This window comes from Populus euphratica, unplaced genomic scaffold (assembly GCF_000495115.2).
Source record: "Populus euphratica unplaced genomic scaffold, PopEup_1.0 scaffold646.1, whole genome shotgun sequence".
NCBI classification, from domain to species: Eukaryota; Viridiplantae; Streptophyta; class Magnoliopsida; order Malpighiales; family Salicaceae; genus Populus; species Populus euphratica.
This window is the reverse complement of record NW_011500520.1, coordinates 93127-113730: the sequence shown is the minus strand read 5'-3', so window position 1 is coordinate 113730 and position 20604 is coordinate 93127. Positions and strand designations below refer to the sequence as shown.

The window sequence follows — 20604 nt, the reverse complement described above, 5'->3', positions numbered from 1 at the left end:
TTTTTTTTGGTGCAAAACTTGGGTCAAAATCCTGCTCGTGGCAAAATTCTCTATTTTCACGTCAGAGCTTTAAACGTGCAGAGCTTGAGCTTCTGATATCGAAATCGAGTGATTCAAAAACCAAAATTCATCTATGCGTGTAGGATTACAACTTTACTAGGGATTTAAGGCGAGATATAATCATTTTATAGGACAGAATCGGGCCGCGATCTCGTTGGTCAAAAAGGGTCTCCTGATTTGATTCAAAAACTGACAAATGCCGACCCGACCATCCCGATATGACTGGGAGTACCCTAAGAATGAACCAGAAAAATCATGATGGCAGCAAAATTTTTTTTGGATGCAAAACTTGGGTCAGAATCCTACTCGTGGCAGAATTCTCTATTTTCACGTCAGATATTTAAACGTGTAGAGCTTGAGCTTTTGATATCGAAATCCATTGATTCGAAAGCCCAAATTCATCTATGCATCCATGACTATGGCTTTAAAGGGGAGTCAAGGTGAGATATAATTGTTTTACATGACAGAATCAGGGCACAATTTGGTTGGTCAAAAAGGGTCTCCCGATCTAAATTCAGGAAACTAACAATGCCAAGCATCCTCGACTGAGAGCCTGCCATAAGAACAATGAGCCCTAGGACCCAATAAAGGTGTAGGTCCATTCTTCAACATGTCATGAGTGGTAGAATATAGTTGGGATGATTAGATATCGTACGAAACGAAGTCAGAATCAGAGCCTAAGTTGGAACAAAAAAATTGCGGCAGCAGTAGAACTAGTTTTTCTAGTGCCACTTTCAAGGGATTTATTTCAACCTTACAACCCATGTAAAAGAGGAATGAATTTAGCATTATAAAGAATTCTAATTAGCCTAAGAATCCTGACAATTTTGGTAGTTGTGGGGAAGGATAAAGAGAGTAGGAGATGGCTGAAACAGGGTTCGAAAAAAAAAAACATTTCTTTCTTCTTAGCTTTTGTCATTTTCCCAGCAATCATGAACTAAACTTCTGCCTTTGATTTAAAAGGGATATCTCCAGTAGCGCATATGACTTAAAAATGGGTAACAATAGATGCCCCCTCTTTATGAAACTTGCGAAGCTAAAACTTGAGTAGCAAGTTTTGTAAAGATAAATTAATAAAACTATCAAAACTCGATGCCTTTTTAAATATGGTCTCATTATTAGGTGACCTACCCATTTCTTTATTCAAAAGAATTTTAAAAGTGGTCTAAATGCCGGGTGACCTGCCCGTTTAGAAAACTCCACGCTTTTCTAAAGATGGTCTCCTTTTCTATTATAGACTTCTTTGAGCTCTTATTTTTACTTATTTGTTCGACTTGTCCTCTTTAATCAATATATGCTCCACGTACTGCATTTTCTATCCTTTTCATACTTGATGATGAGATATCCTGTTCCTTATGGGGCCCTTTCTTTGTTGCTTTGTATTTTACTTTTGTCGATGTTTTAATTGCCTTTTCTATTTTTTGAGAAATTATTTTTTAGAGGAAAACTCAAAAATTTTGGTTTTGTTCATGAAAACTAAAACTTTCAATACAATTATCATTTTGTTTTTTTAAGCAATGTTCTATAATGACACCCCTTTGGGCTTGGGTTCACTATACACCCCTATGTGCACCTTTTGCCCCCAGTGTGGTGTGCAATACCTATCAGGTTTAAATTTGGTTTGGGTTCCTCCATTTTGGGAATTGATGGAGTCATCTCCTTAATCATGTAAAAAAGTTCTTTTAAGTAAAAAATTTCAAATGCTATCAAATCATGCACTTTATGAAAACTTTCAATGCAATCATCATATTATGTTTTAAGCAACGTTCTATGATGATATACCCTTTTGGGCGGCTTTGGTTCACTATAAACCTCTATATGCACTTTCTGCCCCTAGTGTAGTGTGCAGTACCTATCAGGTTTAAATTTGGTTTGGATCCCTTCATTTTGGGAATTGATGGAGTCATCTCTTTAGTCACGTGTAAAAGAATTCTTTTAAGTAAAAGATTTTAAATGCTATAAAATCATGCACTTTGTGAAAACTTAGGTTCTTTACAGAGAGAATTCATGACCGAACTTTATTTTATTGATCAGGAAGTATATTATTTCTCATAGAGTTAGCATTCACAAGTCTAACTAGATCTCCTCCACCCATTCTAGATAACAATAAAGCTCCTTCAAAGAACGCTTCCTTTACCACGTAACGACCCTTATTGTTTGTTGCTCTTCTCCTAGTAAATGTTATATTTTCCTCAGTACAAAATCTCCTTCATGGAATCCTCGAGGTTAGACCTTCTTATCAGATGATTTGGCCATCCTTGATGTTGACAGATTTCAACTATCCTTTTTTTACCGACTAGATTCAACTATTCATAACTAACTTTTATCCATTCCACCTCTTCTAAACTTAAAGTCTACCAATACTCTTAATGAGGGGGTTTCCACTTTTAAAGGCATCACCACCTCCATTTCATATACCAAAGCATATGGGGTGCCTCTTGTTCAGGTTTGGTTTGTGGTGCAGTACGCATGAAGAGTAAATAACAACATTTTATGCCAATTCTTATAGACGACTACCATCTTCTAAATAAATCTTCTTGACAGTTTCTACCACACCATTCATCTTTGGCCTATATGGCGAGGAATATGAATGCTTAATTTTCCATTTAGTGCAGAGTTCTATTATCATCTTACTATTGAAGTTCATGGGGATTATTAATTATAATCTTTTCTAATGGACCATATTGATAGATCAAGTCTCCTTCCATAAATTTCCTCATCACTTTTTTTTTTTTGCCTCTATGCCATCCAAACATTTCAACAAAGTTCCGTCAGATAATATCTTATACAAAGTTTTCCTATCAAGATAGAAATCCATTACCAACCTCCTCAAAGTCTTCTTGTTGATTTTAGATGCCCACATGGGATATGTCTAGTTTTGGATGAAATTGTTGATATCATAGTATCAAGGGTTTCCATTTATTTCTTTTTTAACTAAGCAACAATGAGTTGGGTTACTTTTGATATCAATGTGTATCGCTTGTACCTTGTGCACAAAGTCTATTCTAGTCATAAAAGCTGGTGTGACCAAAACATCAGAATAGTTTCCTTCCCTTCCTAGATGGGTGAACTTTATTTTCTCAAATTCTCTAGCCAATTTAGACAGGTATTCTTGGTAAGGTCTCAACTTCTCGTCCTTGGTTTGCCATTCTCCTTTTACTTGGTAAATGATCAACAATGAGTCTCCATACACATCTATATATTTTTTATATTTAGCTTCAATGCACCCTCTAAAACGAGAATGCAATGCCACCTTTAAAACGAGAATACAAACTTGATACTCCTATGTTGCATTATAACTTAACCAAATATTGCTTTTTATTAGGAGAGATTATCATTGCATCAACTTTGTTACCATATGTTTACAGCACTATCAAAGTACATAGTCCACCAATCTAATTTTCCTTCTTCAATTAAAAGCACATCTTCATCAGGTTAGAAAAATTTTAATGGCTCATAATCTTCCATAGCATGATTAACTAGGTGATCAGCGATGGCTTTTCTTGACATATATACTATGTCATACTCAGCTAGTATAACTTGCCATTTTACAATTCGGCTTGATAGATAGGGGTGGATTTAGTAGGTACTGCTTGATTTTCTCGAAAGCTTCTTCACACTCTTATTCTAAATTCCAAGATTCTTCTTCCTTAACAATTGAAGATGGGGTCATAAGTCATGGTTAATTAAGATATAAACCAAGCAATGTAATTTAAACTTTCCAAGAACCTCCTTACATCCTTCTCAGTCTTGAGAGATGGCATAGATTGAATAGCCTTTACTTAACTAGGGTCCACGTCTGTCTCTTTATCACTTACCATGAATCCCAACAACTTCCTAAGATTTCATCGCGAATGAATACTTTGCATGGTTAAGCCTCAACTTATACTTCCTTAGTCTTTCAAACAAATCCTTCAATATTTGGATATGATTCTCTCCCTCTCTAGATTTAGTAATCATATCATCATGTCGTGAAATAGAGTTACTTGGCCCTTTGGTAGGTGGCCCCGACATTCTTTAACCCAAAATGGCTTGACCTTGTAACAAAAGGTTCCCCATGGTGTTATAAATGTTGTCTTCTTTTTATCCTTTTACGCCACTTTTTTTTATTGTGATCCTAAAAATCCATCCATAAAGGAATATGTGGAGCTACGTGCTGTATTGTCAACTAACATATCTATGTGTGGTAGACAAACTCTGATTTTATCTTCTTTTTTTTTTTGTACTACCACTATGTTGGACACCCATTGTGGATATTTGACTACTTCTAGAAAATCGGCGTTTCACTGCTTTTCAATTTTTACCTTTACTTTGTGTTGCACCCGACATCGCGACGGCCTTAAATATATCTCGATTGGAAAAAGAATGGATTTCTGGCATCTAGTTTTTTTAGGGGAAAAGGTCTTGTTTAAAGAGTCGCCACCTAGTATTATGGTCACTAGGAACCCTAACTGGTCAATAGAGATTCTATGATTCGGGACTGCTTATGTAAAAGGGAAGATATTATCACCCCTTAAACGTCCTGCCTGAGGCAGGTTGCATTGCTAGTTTTGTCTTAAATTGCTAAATGTTTATTAGTTTACGCTATGATAATTTACTTATAATATTCCTGACTCTAGCGTCAGTGAATATTCAACTACGAATATCTCCAACTCTGGCGTTGATAAATATTACGTAGCTATAAAAATAACTTAGGTCAATATTTTTTTTTATTCCCTGCTCTAGCGTCAGTGAATAAATAAATAAAAATAAATTTATTTTTAAGCATGCATATATTTTTTTTAGCTAAATAAAATAAATATAACGAATAAAAATAATATAAATTTATACTGGTATTTTTATTCCTGACTCTGGCGTCAGTGAATCAACCAATAAATTTACATTATTTTTATTCATGCATACACTTTTTTTATTTTTTATTTTTTTTTAATAACGAATAAAAATAATATAAATTTAAATTGATATTTTTATTCCTGACTTTAGCGTAGTGAATAAATCAATAAAATAAATTTATTATTTATTGCATGCGCATATTTTTTACTTTTTATTTTTTATATGTATTTTATTTTTTATTTATCTTTTTATTTTTGGGGCAGGCGTGCTTTACGCATGCCTGCCCAATGAATTATAATTCACTTGCTACAGGAGCAAGTGAATTATAATTCACTGCTACTGTAGCAGTGAATTAAAATGCCAGGAAGCGGGGCTTACCTCAATGCAGGAACGAAGATGATAACTGAAGCATGGTGGCCGGCTGTTCTCCTCTCCTTTTTGTTTCTTCTTGTTCTCCTTGTCTCTCTCAATGTCTGCGTGGTGCTGGAGCTTGATGACGAAGACAATGGCGGACTCTCTCCTTCTCTGTTTCTGTCTCTGCTGTATGCTCCCTTTTGTTTTTTTACTGCTGTTCGTTCTTTTTCCCCTGTCTTCTTCGGGTTTTTCTATGGGTTCTGCTCCAGTTCTCTCCTCTGGTTTTCGGTCCCAAAAATCCCCTGTCTTTGTCTGTGTCTTGGCTTCCTTCCCCGGCTTCTGCTCTGTTTTTTTTTGTTTCAGTCCCCTGTGTTATTCGTCTTCCACTCGTTCTTTGTTTCCAGTGTTCTTCCTCCTGTTCGTTCTCCCTGTTTAGTTCCCTGCCTCTCCGTTTTTGTCTCCGGTTCTCGGCCCCTGTTTTTTGTTTCGTTCTCCCCTGTTTTTTAGTTTTTTCTTCCTGTTCCAGCCCCTCCCTTTCGTTGCTCATCTTTGCCTTTTAAAAGGCCAGAGAGCTTCCACAACTGTTACCCCCCACAAACGGGATTGTGGTCCATGATTTGCTGCAGATTTCCCTGTTGAATCGGTTTTCTCCGTGCAAAACGGAAGGGATGAAGAACGCAGTCTTCCAGACGGCGCCGTTTGTGTGTTTGAGGCATTTTTTCACTTTGGTCCCTGGACATTTTAAACTTCACAATTGAGATCCTAATCATTAATAATCAATTTCTAATTGTACCCTTGGATTAATTCAATTGAATCCTTGATTTATAGTGCCATTTACACAACAGTCCTGGGTTTTTAGACTATTCAATTTGGTCCTTGGACTTTAATTTTCTAGCAATTTTTCTTAAATCAGCTCCAAACTTTGGTATTTATTCAATTACACCCCTGATTCCTTTAATTAATTAAATTAAAGTTTAATTAAGTCCTCAAACTCATTAATTCCTCAATTTCTTTTAATTTGATTAATTAACTTAATCCCAAGCTCAATTAAGTCTCAAAATTTATTAATTCTCCAATTAAACTCTTGATTTAATTAATTAAACTAGTCAAGAGTTTAATTAAATATTTAAACTTTCCAATCATGTTGCCATTAACCCAAATTTTAATTCATTATTCATTTACTTTTTTTTATCATTTTTTCATCAATTTTTTTAGTAAATAAAAAATCAAAAATTGGGTTATGACACTTTGATTAAGACATTAGGATTAATTCTTCTTAATTTTTGCTTAACAGACTTGCATCCTTCTACCAGCAGTACCCTTTATACTATAATATATGTATCTAAGCCAGACATATCCTTATAGGACCAAGGAAAAAAAATCTCTCGAAGTAACCAATTCTTCTTTTTTTTTAGGAGTGATTATAGTCCCTATCTTTAATTTTTTTCTCTTATTTATTTATTATTATTTTTCTCATTGCCTATATCTATGGTTTCAAGTTCCTTTCTAGTGGGTTTCCAAGTTTATTCATGTTGTTCTATTTTCATCTTCCAAACTTGTTCATGTTGTCCTATTTTCATCTCATTCTTTCTCTTCTACAGCTACTATGTATTCTTTAAAGTTTGGCCATTCATTCTCAGTGTAAAGTGTAGGTGTTCATTTTGGAAGGTCAACTTTAAAAAATGAAAAGTGATGTGTAAAAACATTAAGATGAACTTTTGAAAATACATGATCTCATTAAAGGAAAAAATTTATCTCAAAAAATTTGCTCAAGCAAGAAGATTAGGTGCATAACATCATTCCAAATTCCTTTAAGCCCTTGTTCGGTACTGAGCTTTTGGGTGTGACCTTTCTTCGTTTTCCATCCTTTTCTTTAATTGAGTGTTGTGGATTCTAAAAAATAAAATCTATGTTTCTAGGTCTACAAATGCATATATAGATGCATAAGACAATGCATGATTTATGATAAGAATGCATTTGTATATTGGGTATGGATGCAACCTTCTTGTGAATGAATAATAGCCCCCACCTTATAAACATAGGTCCTCTTATCACATTGCTTTGCTAGGAGTACTGCCTTTCGTGTCATTTACTTGAATCATATTCACCAAAAGACAGATTGTGCATAAGAAGATGGGTCAAAGTACTTTTCATTAATGCTTGATAAGTTTATTATATTTAGAGATATAATATTTTAATCCCTTTCATTAACAAACTCTCTAGCCAAAGGTACAAAGTCAAAGTCACGGTTCTCAATCTTCCCTAGAAAGGCATTGGTTTCAGCTAGGCTTCGGCGATATCGAATGATGTCCCTTTCCACATTTCATGTATTAATTCTAATAATTTGAACAAGTGTAGCAGCTTCGTCCATTTACTTATCTGTCTTGTTTATATTTTTTATGAGCAACATATTGGTTTTGTTCGAAGCAGCATTGTCGATGTCTATTTAATCCTTGTGTTTTTTTTTATTCTTTCTAGCTTCTCATCCAAATACTTCACCTTTTTTACTTTCCTTATCAAGTTTTATCCTCATAACTTTTATCTTATCCTTTATAACCACTAACTTTGCTTCAACAAACTCAAAACCTTTCTTTTTACTTTGTTCTTTTGTAATCCCTATCAAACGGCTTTCTAACTCCATGTATTTCTTATTCAAATCCTCACATTTCCCTATCTTATCCATCAATTCAAATTGAACTTATGCAAACTTTTTTTAGTAATATTTTACGCTTCATTTGCAATCATTAAAGTCAATATTCATTGCTTCAAGTTTAGGGTAACTTTCAATCCAAACTTATCCCTCCTAAATCCTCCTCACTTTATTTACTAGCAATCTTCTCCTCACCTAGTTTTAGCTCAAGCTTTGTTATTCTAGCATCTCTAGATTGTATTTGCTCATGCATCATTTCTTCCAACATTGCCTTGTCTTTTTTTGCTTTTTTCTCAACTCTTTCTGAAGTTTTTCCACTTGTCCTCTCAACTCCTCTTCATTATTTACCCTTTTTCTTTTAATAGTATCTTCTACAGTTTTGGGAGATTTGACTCTTACACAAGGCATGGTTAAAGTAGCTAAGTCTCTCCATCTTGCATATCCTTTACTTACACTTGAATCCTTTAAACCTTCTATCTCAACCAAAACCAGATGTCTCCAATCTTGTTTGATGATCTCTAAAACTTCTTGTGCAATAGGATCTTTGAACAAACCAAAAAATTTAGCAATTCTCATAGTCCTTGGAACAAACTGCATGCCCCCAAGTTGCCTGAACACCAGGGCAGGAGCATAATTCACATAACTTGTAATCCCCTACCAATGACACCCAAGGTCTTTGCTCATAACTCATTAGGACTTTCACTACCATTACCTATAAGGCTCTCCACTTGAAATCACTATTAGGTAAACCTTCTAATTTGTCAACCCAACCTTGGTTGTCTAGATCTCCTCATTCTTCTTCTTTTATTAATTTTAAAAGTCTTTAGGTGAACCACAAAAAATTATTGAAGGTAGGTTTTTTGTTTCGATATGGCTAACCATCTAGATATATAACAACTACATGCAACATCTCATTGCTCCTTTTCCGGTCCTCCTACAATGGTTAAGTGTCAAGATGGTTTCAGCTAAAATAGTAAACACTGGATTGATTTGTGTATTCTCATACTCTGCAGCGGCCTTTAAACTCATTACACCCGTTTGACTTGGGAACAACATAAGGCCAAACATGCCCAAGGTAATTAATCTCTCTTTTTCTAATCCTAACTTTTTTTCAGTTCAATTTCTAGCATCCTCCATTTCAGATCGATAGCATTCTTTTCCAAAAACTTTTCCAAGTTAGCGATTCTGAGCAATTTTGACAATTCGAGGATGATCTTATCAAATCTTAAAGGGAAATAAATCCTATACAAATTATTTGGAAACTCAATCAACATTCCATATTCCTTTATAGTGGGACATCGGTTTATGCTTTTTTTTAAAAAAAAAACACTAGTAGTCTGGATTTCAAAAATGAACTAAGACTCGTACAGTTGGGCTTAAAACTTCTACCTTTGCAATTTCCACCTAACATCCGTATTTTCCTTAAAAAAAATGCATCCTTATCCACATTTTGAAAGTAAGTTGTTAACTTGTTCACTTCATTCATAATGCAATTCAGGTTTTTAATTGGTGATAGCTTCTTAGCATCGCTTTTAAGGCAGTCTCCTTCAGTCAATTGTGACAATTCAGAATTTTTCCATATTCTATGATGAAAAATTTAGCAATGGTGGCCATTTTGTTCACAAGTCCTGCAATTCAAGATGCCTTGGGGGTAGACTTGTTTTGATGTAAAAGATATTACGGAGCATACACCCCAAAGATATGTTTTATTTCCTTTACGTGAGACATAGGGTAGGTTTACTACTTGGTCTCTAAAAGGGTCTCTTGTTGTCCCAGTGATCACCCTCGTAAAGGCAATATAGGGGTTCAACAGATAGTGGGATGGCACGTGTACCAATCACTATCAGTCTAAACACTCAGCAAAGAGTTGGGGTTTACACAAACTTAAACCTTGACTCAAGTCATAAGGCAAGCTGTTAATTCCCCACTTAACTTAAAAATTTAATGTGTGTGCTCTCCAAAAAGAAAATAATAATAAGGTGATGAATGACTACATCATGTATGACAGGATGTGAAAATGCATGCTAAAGCTTTTAAACAAATTATCATTCATAATAAAAAAAACAACAACACATAGCATAATAAAAAAAAAAATTACCAAGCTTAGTCCAAGGGTCCCCAGTGGAGTCGCCATCCTGTCGCACCCTCGCGAGCGGAGCGCGGTGCCGCGACGACCATCGATTGATTTCGGGGTCTCTTAGTTTTATTTTTGTGTAAAAAGGAGTCGCCACCTAGTATTACGGTCACTATGAAACCTAACTGGTCTTTCAAAGATTCTAAGGCAAGGGACTGGTTGCGTAAAGGGAAGGTGTTAGCACCCCTAGTACGCCCTACCTAAGGTAAGGTGCTTGGTGTTTGATTTGTCTTATAATTGCTATAGTGTTGGTGTTTTCTAATCCCATCAGTTTTTCTTGGTTTGATTCTAACTAAATTTATTAAGAAACAAATCCAAGGAGATTCAATGTGCTTTACAAACTCATTTTTCCCTTGGTATTTCTAGAGTTTGCGACTCGTAAATCGCAAGGAGGAAGGACAAAAATTAGAAATCTAGAGTACTTTAAAAACCTATTTTTTTTCTTAGTGTTTTATACTCTCACGGCTCGTAAACCGTGGAGTAAAAAAAAATTGAAATGTCCTCGATTATAATCAAGGCTTCTTTCAAGGATGTGTGCGGATTTATTATTCCTAGAAAATTATTTTGGATATTTACCACTCCGGGTTTCTTTATCCAAATATTAACAGTAATTAATAACAAATTATTCCTAATAATATTTTGGATATTCGTCCTTTAAGGACTTCTTTATCCAAAAATTAGCGGTGAATAATAGATGAATTCCCCCAAAATAAGATTTTCATGTTTTTTTTGGAATATTGGCCAACACCTTTTGGAGTTTTACAAACATGTTGTAAAATCCAGAAATGCAAGAAAATATTTTTTTTTGTTTAAGAAATTCATGTGAAAACACATTTTCCAAACTTCCAATATTGTTTGTATATATAAAAAAAACATTAAAAAAAAGCATGTTAGGGTATCGGCCGTATGCAACACACAAGAAAACAAATTTTGATATATATGTATATTGGCTGCAATTGCGTAAAAAACCGGGTATTCTAAATACAAGATTGGTATATATTTTTTTACAAAATAAAAATTCAAACTTTAAAATAAATATTCCAGAAAATAAATCTCTTTCTCTTTCTTTTATTTTATTAAAAAAAAAAGAATTAAGGTCAGCCGGGTCACTTGCCTCAGCAGGGGACCCGGCAGGACACAAGATTTAGACAAGCTGTTCAAGTGAATTATAATTCACTTGAACAGCTTGTCTAAATCTTGTGTCCTGCCGGGTCCCCTGCTGAGGCAAGTGACCCGGCTGACCTTAATTCTTTTTTTTTTAATAAAATAAAAGAAAGAGAAAGAGATTTATTTTCTGGAATATTTATTTTAAAGTTTGAATTTTTATTTTGTAAAAAAATATATACCAATCTTGTATTTAGAATACCCGGTTTTTTACGCAATTGCAGCCAATATACATATATATCAAAATTTGTTTTTCCCTTCTTCTCTATTCTGCTTTTTTTTTTCTTTTTTCTCTTTTCACAGCAATGAACAAAAACTCATGTTCTCTGCGTTTTATCTGCACGTCTTTGGCTGTTTCTTTTGCTCTTTTCTCTTCGTTTTTTCTCTTCTGTTTTTGCTCCCTCTTTCTACATTTTTTGACCTTTTTTCTGCTCTCGCTCTGCCGCTTTTCTCCTCTCTTTTTTTCTCTACTGCCCTAGGTCATTAGAGGGGCTTATATATAGTCTAACATATTTCTATTTAGGAAGGATTCAATGCATTAATCCTAGGACACAAATCCCTACTGATTTGCAGTAAAAAACACAAAAGGAAACTACAATTATTTTGATTTTATGGTGGTGCTTTACGTCTGATTTCTTTCCAGTTTTGGAGGATGGTGTGGCTCTTTTCTTTCCTTCCATAGGGCCAGTTTCTCCCTTTGAAATGAGGCAACAAAAACGTGGTCTTTAGTTCCAACAATCAGACGTGATGAGAAAGGAAAACAACAGAGAAAAAGGGATAGAAATCAGATGGAGTGTGCAGCTGTAAAGTCATATTTTCCTTATTCGGTGTGGTAAAAATCCTTCCATTTATGATGATCCAGCCCCCCTTTCCAGCTTTCCATATCCTTCTTCAATTAAATCCCTCATTTTAATGCCTTTTGATTCAGTCCTTGGTCCAGAAAAAATCGTATCCTTCCCATGGCAAAATTTCTGCCCACGTTAGACATTTAAATAGGAATATCTTGAGCTTCTGATATTGAAATCAAGTGAATCAAAAGCCCAAATTCATCTACACATCTAGGACTAAAACTTTGATGAGAAATCAAAGTGAGATAAAATCTTTTTACAGAACAGAAACTGGCAGTAATCTAGTAGGTCAAAAGGGATTTCCGGGTCTAACTCAAAAAACTGAAGAATGCCGAATTTTTGGGTCTAACTCAAAAACTGACAAATGCCGAGAATCCTGACATGACTGAGAGTATGAACTAAGAACAAAAATCACAAAAACTAAGCCAAAAATAGAAATTTTTTTAGTGCAGACTCGGGTCAATATCCTTCTTGCGGCAGAATTCTCTACCTTCACGTTGGATATTTAAACAGGAATATCTTGAGTTTCTGATATCGAAATCAAGAGATTCAAGACCCTAAAATCATCTACGTGTCTAGGACTACAACTTTGATGGAGTTGAAGTGAGAGAAAATCATTTTATAGAACAGAAACTGGCAGTAATCTAGATGGTCAAAAGGAATTCCTGATCTGATTCAAAAAACTGACGAAGGCCGAGCATCCCGATATGACTGGGAGTGCCCTAAGAATGAACCAGAAAAATCGTGCTGGCAGTAGAATTTTTTTTTGGTGCAAAACTTGGGTCAAAATCCTGCTCGTGGCAGAATTCTCTATTTTCACGTCAGAGATTTAAACATGCAGAGCTTGAACTTCTGATATCAAAATGGAGTGATTCAAAAACCAAAATTCATCTATGCATGTAGGATTACAACTTTACTAGGGATTTAAGGCAAGATATAATCATTTTATAGGACAGAATCGGGCCGCGATCTCGTTGGTCAAAAAGGGTCTCCTGATCTGATTCAAAAATTGACAAATGCCGAGCATCCCGATATGACTGGGAGTACCCTAAGAATGAACCAAAAAAATCATGATGGCAGCATATTTATTTTTCGGTGCAAAACTTGGGTCAGAATTCTGCTCGCGATAGAAGTCTCATTTTCACGTCAGATATTTAAACGTGCAGAGCTTGAGCTTCTGATATCAAAATCCATCGATTCGAAAGCCCAAATTCATCTATGCATCCAGGACTATGGCTTTCAAGGGGAGTCAAGGTGAGATATAATTGTTTTACATGATAGAATTAGGCCACAATTTGGTTGGTCAAAAAGGGTCTCCCGATCTAAATTCAGGAAACTGACAATGCCAAGCATCCTCGACTGAGAGCCTGCCATAAGAACAATGAGCCCTAGGACCCAATAAAGGTGTAGGTCCATTCTTCAACATGTCATGAGTGATAGAATATAGTTGGGATGGCTAGATATCGTACGAAACCAAGTCAAAATCAGAGCCTAAGTTGGAACAAAAAAATTACGGCAACAGTAGAACTAGGTTTTCTAGTGCCATTTTTAAGGGATTTATTTCAACCTTACAGCCCATGTAAAAGAGGAATGAATTTAGCATTATAAAGAATCCTAATTAGCCTAAGAATCCTAATGCCATCGGTATTGCCGTTGGTGATGTGGTGGCATTTCAAGTAATTATTTTCGAACTCTTTGTGAAATGCCGATGGACTTAACGCTGTCGGTGTTGTCGTCGGTGATATGGCAGCATTTCAAGTAATTACTTTCGAACTCTTTGTGAAATGCCGACGGACTAAAGGTCGTCAGTGTTGCCATTAGTGATGTGATGGCATTTCAAGTAATTTTTTCATGTTACAAAATATATCATCCATGATCAATAATTATTTCATAATTGTGGCATTTCAACTAATTATTTCAAGTAATAAATATTTTGTATTTCAAAATATATCATCCATAATCTAAATTACATGAAAAAAATCTTCTTCATCGATAGTTGCTTGTCCGCTAAAGCTCAAAATAAAATTCAACTCCTCTGCATCAACATCAATAAGACTATCATCGAAAACATGAAAAATTGAATTTTCTTCCAATTCAATCGAAGGAGCAACTCGATATGGTTCAACCACCTCACTAACTTGAAAGACTTCATCTCGCACACTTGTGTCTTCGTTCTCATCCTGAACAACCTCGACACGACCCAGGGGTTTTGTTTTTAAAACGAACAACCAATCCACTCTTGATCGATCCTTTCTAAATGAAGGGGTGTATGTGTAATAAACTTGTTGACATTGCTTTGCAAGAACAAAGACATCGTTTATGTTGCGGAGTCTAACTTTTAAGTTGATTTCGACCAGCCATAGTGCGGATCAACTTTGATTCCTCTGTCAGTCATTTCATACCAATAGCATTTGAATAAAAACACTCTATTTTGCTCGTTATGATATTGCAGTTCGATGACCTCTTCTAATCTACCATAACAGTCAACTTCTAACTCACTACTAGTGGATCCCTTAACACAAACACCCTTGTTGTATGTCTTTCTTCCTTGCCTGTATTCTTTAGTATGGAAAACATATCCATTGACGAAATACCCGTTGTAGCACTTACATTTTCTTTTAGGCCCCAGGCTTAGTGAAGACAATGACTTAGGTGCACTCCTTCCCATTTGATAAACCTTGTATGTAATGTACATCAATAAACAGTAAATAAACGAGAATCTCGTAATGACGTGCATACGTACAGTAATTTTGCAAGTTAGAATGAGTTTGTGATAGTGCTTACATGTGTTCTGAACCACGTGGCAAACTGCTCATCTTGTAATTGAAAGATCTGGGATTTGGTCAGTTATGAGTTATTAGAGAGCAAATATTGTCGATGTTGCCTGCAAGTGATAATGAGTGTATGATATTATAATATATAATTAACAGTATATTACTAACAAAGTTTAATTAGTATAAACTCATTGAATAAAAGGTCTCAACTCATCACAGTTAAATAGAACATAGTTGTGTGCTACGACCGATAATTTACTGTGGTTCGTGCAGCCATCCCATAATGGTTCGTCAGAATCTTTCAACAAATTAAAAAACCTAGTTGCATCTATATTAGGTTCTTCTTTTATGATTGGACATTGACTGACATTACCTTGATTCATTCTGATTGCATCCATAACCATGTTTCTGTAAGGATTAGTGTTGTCATTCTTGTTATTAGCACTAGAAGTAGACCCAACCACTGTTTCTTCCATTCTCCTCTCACTAACATATACTTCTCCATGTGCATACCAACACTGGTAATTCTCCATAAACCCTTTGTGTGGAAGATGCATCATTACAACATCTGGATGCAGATACTTTTTATTTTGACACTTCCTGCATGGACACCTAATACCGCCTCCAGTAAAATTTCTAGGAATAGATGTTGCGAAATTAATAAAACCCTGAACCCCGTTACAATAATCCATCCTCCGCAATCCTTGGGGTGAATCTCGATACATCCATGAACGATCATCCATAATTTATGTCAAACCTCTATAAAATATTACTTTACCTCGAGATTATCCAACAAACCAATCACAACTTCTCATAAATATTAAATATTCATTATCATTTATCAACGTCCATACAAATTAAAATATATAAATTTACAGAAATTACCTTTCCGCAATACCATTGACCAAACTTTAAACGGACACAATAAGTAAGCTATTAATTATTTCAAAATAGCACATGTACTTTGGTAGTTCCATAAAGTTTTAACAATTTACAAACAAACACAATCTTACAAAATCTAAAACAAACCATAACAGGTATAAAATTATACATTCATATACTACAAGTTTGTTTGAGAAATAACAATAAAACATATACATTTACTAACAAAATACATATACTAAAAAAATAATAAAATTGACATTTAATTAAATGTTAAGATTTAAAAAGAAAGAATTACTTACAAAAATTGATAAAATCCGTCGATAAATCAGAACACAGATGTTGTGACCACAGAACTTCAAGAAATATAACTTGTTGTGCTGATATGAGGGAGATTTTTGTTTGGGGGGGATGGGGGGCTGGTTGTTTGCAGATAGGGAAAGTTGGGATTAGGAAGAAGAAGGAGAAATAGGGGAGCAGAGGGTCGGCAGCGTGTACATACATTAACTTTTCCCGACGGTTTCACCCTACAGATCTACCATTTCAAATCCGTCGGTGAATCCATCGGCAATATAAATGGTGGTTGTTGTACGAGCTGTCTTTTTAAATCCATCAGTGATTCCGACTGAAAAAATAACCCGCCAAAACCTCCACGTCAGCGACCCTTTTTTTTTTTTACGACTGAAACATTTCCGTTAGTAATTCAGTCGATAACTACCGATGAAAAATTTTTGTCAATCGTTACCGACTAAATTATGAACAGAATATAACTGTCGGTAATTTCAACCTCAAATTACAGACAGAAATATTTTGTCGGTAAATTCGTTGCTATTTAACGAATTTCTAGTAGTGAATAATTACTTTCCTCACAGGTACCTTATGAAAGTGAACAAAAACAAGTTAACTATTATTGTATCTCATTATGCCACTAGTGAAAAGATAAGCATTTGCCATTAGTGAAAAGATAAGCATTTACAATTGATTGGTAAGAGAGGTAGGTAACTAGTCTTGAGTGTAGTGTCGTATTAACTTTCTTAAAACTTGTCATTTTACATTATAGTGTGTGTTAGTAGCTAAGATTTTGCATGGTACTAGATTGAGGTCTAAATATTCTTTTATGGCCCACTAGGGACAAGGGCAGTCTATTTTGGCTATCACAAACAAATTGAGCTTCTTCTTCTTCTTTTTTCATTAAAGAAGTTTTGCTAATAAATATTATGATGCGAGTGAAAGCTAAAGACATCAACAAATAAAGAAAGAACACAGGAATTTTAATGAGCGAAAAGAGCTATAAATATGAATTTCAAGTTTGCAGGTTTTATTTTCTCTTGAATAATCATCTTCTAGAAAGTTTGTAAAGTTTTAAATAGACCAAAAACACTATCTCAACTAGAGAACAAAATAAAAATAAGAAATTATAAAGAAAAGAAGTATGAAATCTAAAAAAAATAAGGAAAATCACAAAATTGCCAAAACCAGGACCTCAGGGCAAGATTTTGAAAATCTAAAGATCCGACGATCAACATATCTACTCTAAAAAAAATGGTTTTTGAAAATTCCTTTAAAATTTTTAGTGCGATCTTCACAGTCGTATCAAAAGTTTTTATCCTTTTAAACAATTATTTTATACTAGCATGATCAAACTTTCTTTTAAACTTAGATTTATCTCACTAGTTTAGAATATAGAGATACATTATTTGTATTTTACTCTTAAGTTTGATATATTTGATGTAAAATAATAATATTTTAAAATAGATAATCTATACATGGAGTATTTATTTTTATGAATTTTATTGATGTATTTATTTAGAATTAAGATACTTTGCATGTCTTAAGTGCATACTAGTTTTATTGACGTGATTATTTAGTATTAAGATCATACTTTGAATGTGTAAGCGCGTACGACGTTCTCCCACCAAGGCATGATCGTGACTTTTTTTAAAAAAAAAACATTTTGAATTTGAACATTTGAGATAATTTCTATATATATATATATAAAGGACTTAATCTCTTTATGTGAACTCATTAAAAATATACCTTCTTCTATAGTCTAACAAAATAAATATACTTTGAATTTGAACACTTGAGACAATTTCTTAGATATTGCATTGGTTGGATTACTTATATATATATATATATATATATATATATATATATATCTTTTTTCTGTAGTCTTTTATATATATATATATATATATACCTTTCTTCTGTAGTCAGTCTAACAAAATATACTTCTGTTGTTAAAAATCGAAATAGTAAGATCAAATTTAAATCAATTATTACATCTTAATTTCAATATAACATTTGAGTAAAACTATTCCTCAATTTTATTAAAATAAAATAAAATAAATTCACAAATTCCACGTCCACCCTGCCCCTCTTTGCATGGAAACTTTTGATTCCTTGGATGTAGGAATATTCGTATCGGAAGCACAACACATTACGGAACCAAAAACCTTTGACATTGCATGTCTCTCTCTGTAATATATGGATGCATGGAAAACGTAACAAATTGTCGGGTTTGTTAAAATGTCAACAAAATTCAACTCTAATTCAGTAGACAGCACGTGCTAAAGAAAGCTGACATAAATAAATGTCTTACTAGCATATTTTTTAAAATTCATTTTCTCGAAAATAGATTTTATAATTTTGTGATTTTTTTTGGTTATTATAATTCATAACCCAAATTATAAATTTAATATGTTAATCTAAGTTAATTTATTTTTTTACCATCCAGATTATAAATTTTTTATATTTACTCAAATTAACCCGGATTAATTTTTTTGTTATATTTTTACCTAATTTCTTGTTTTCATATTTAATTGGCTAAGAATTTAGCTATATTATTTTTTTAGAAAGGTTTTTGTCATGTTATTGTGATTTTTTTAAAATCCAAACAATTTATTATTGTTGTGTATTTTTTATTTAATTAAAATAAAATAACTTATTTAATTTAATCAGATTTATAACTTGGATGATAGATTTTTTTGTCCTACTTATGTGTTCTTATCTGTTGGCAGCATCTAAATATTATTTTTTATAAAAAAAATAAAATAAAAATCTGAATGCACACCTAGCATTGTGCCACATCTAGCATATACTAATACAAATGTAATGACCCAATCTTTTGGTTCAAATGATAAGCTTTACAATTACTCGAGAGTTGGAAAGCAATCAACCTTATACAATTAATTCTTGACCTTTTGATTTGTGTCCCATTGTTGCAATAGGATACATATTATTATGAACTTTATCGCATCTTGTCGGGTAAACAGAATGGAAAGATTAAGATAAAAAAACGATACATCAATACATTTTGAAACGAATGTTCAATTTATAGCAGAACACACTCTTCGAATTTCACCATTAGTGCCGGTTTTCACACCGATGTTACTCATCTTGACCATGGACCTGCCGAACTCCGCACCAAACGTAAGCCCAGCCAGGCCTCTGACGCCAAGGAAGCGCTGGACAAAAGTTCTTGTGGTTGCATCAGTCCATAACTTTTGATCAGATTCAAGTATTCCTCGACCACTTCTCAAATTTGCAAAGAAAGATGAATCAAAACGATTTTGGCTACCAGTGTCTAGAGCAATACGCCTTGACCCATCACCATCCTGTGGACAGAGTGTCTGTAGTTGAGAGACGAATGAAGGGTTGATGGATGGGTCCGCACCATTTCCTGTTGTAGTGAAATTGTACAGTCTGTACCTGAAGAATTGACAAGCAGTGGTTCCTATGGTGTGTCCTCCTGTGATAAAAAATTACAAACAATAATCATATCTGACGTGCATGGTTTGAAGTTGATGAGCTTGCTTAGTTTTTTTTTCCCTTACCAACAAGGGTAACAAGATCTTGAGCGTTGAGACCAAATGCTGCAAACTTCTGTTTCTGCACGTCAATGGAGTCGGTGAAACCTGGCAAATTAGATGTATCGGATGCCAATGAAACCCTACCGTCTCTCCGTCCTGTGGGCACTGGCCAAGTGATTCCCTTTGCCTGCAATGCATGAACATAATGTTTTATATGGGTATAAATTAGAGTAATGTTGATGGAAGAAAAACTTTTATATAGACGGAGAAGCATTAGATCGGGAGTACCTAAAATATCTCAAAAAAAAAAAAAAACAACAACAACAACAGCTAGCAAGAAGGTGAGTACCAAAACAACAGAATCACGAGCAGCAAGGGCTAGAATGTCTGCACATGAGACAACGCCAGGGCACTCAGCCTCAAGCTGAGTCTTGGCATCAGCAATGACCTCATCTCCTCTCAACAGAAGGTTTGGCCTAGCAGTTTTTTCAGTATTAGCGCCATCAATGAGGATAGAAGCATCACAACCGTTCACAAAGCAATCATGGAAATGCATCCTGAGCAGCCCAGGTGCAATAGAGGAATCAGACGTGAAATGAGACTGGACTGTTGACCGAACAATGGATTCAGCCCTACGGCACGTCGTTGCATAAAACCCAACACGAGTGCCTTGGCCTTGCACCATGGTGGTGCCAACCATGGCCAGCAAAAGAAACATTAAAACTATTTTTTGGCTCATTATATATGCTAGCTAAGAGACTGTAATTATTCTTGAAACGCAATTTTAGTAGCACACAAGCTTTTAGCTAGATTTGTGCGTTCTTCTGGGAGGTAAGCTAGGTAGCTAAGAGTACTAGAGTAGTGCATATTGCCATCGTTTTTGGTAACATATATAGGCATTTTCAGTCAGCTAAGCTGAGGAAAGAAGTAAACAAAGCCGGCTATGTAATAGGCAAAATAAGTCTGATTAAAATTGGAAGGATTCAAAGTTGAGTGGAAGACACAGACGAGAGGTGAGTGGGAAATGATAGGGATGCAATGTTCATCTTTGTCGTGTTACGACGAAGGTTTTGCATGCCAGTAGGGCTCACGC

The 20604-nt window shown here is 34.5% G+C and overlaps 1 protein-coding gene across 1 annotated transcript; it reads right to left on the bottom strand.

The window, feature by feature from the left end:
• Positions 1 to 18811: 18811 nt before the first annotated feature.
• Positions 18812 to 20384, bottom strand: LOC105115162 (peroxidase N1-like). Its single transcript, XM_011011973.1, has 3 exons — positions 19861 to 20384; positions 19536 to 19698; positions 18812 to 19450 (listed from the first exon to the last, which is right to left on the bottom strand). The coding sequence occupies exons 1-3, from the start codon at positions 20248 to 20250 to the stop codon at positions 19029 to 19031; spliced, it is 975 nt and encodes a 324-aa protein (XP_011010275.1). The 5' UTR covers positions 20251 to 20384; the 3' UTR covers positions 18812 to 19028.
• Positions 20385 to 20604: the final 220 nt, after the last annotated feature.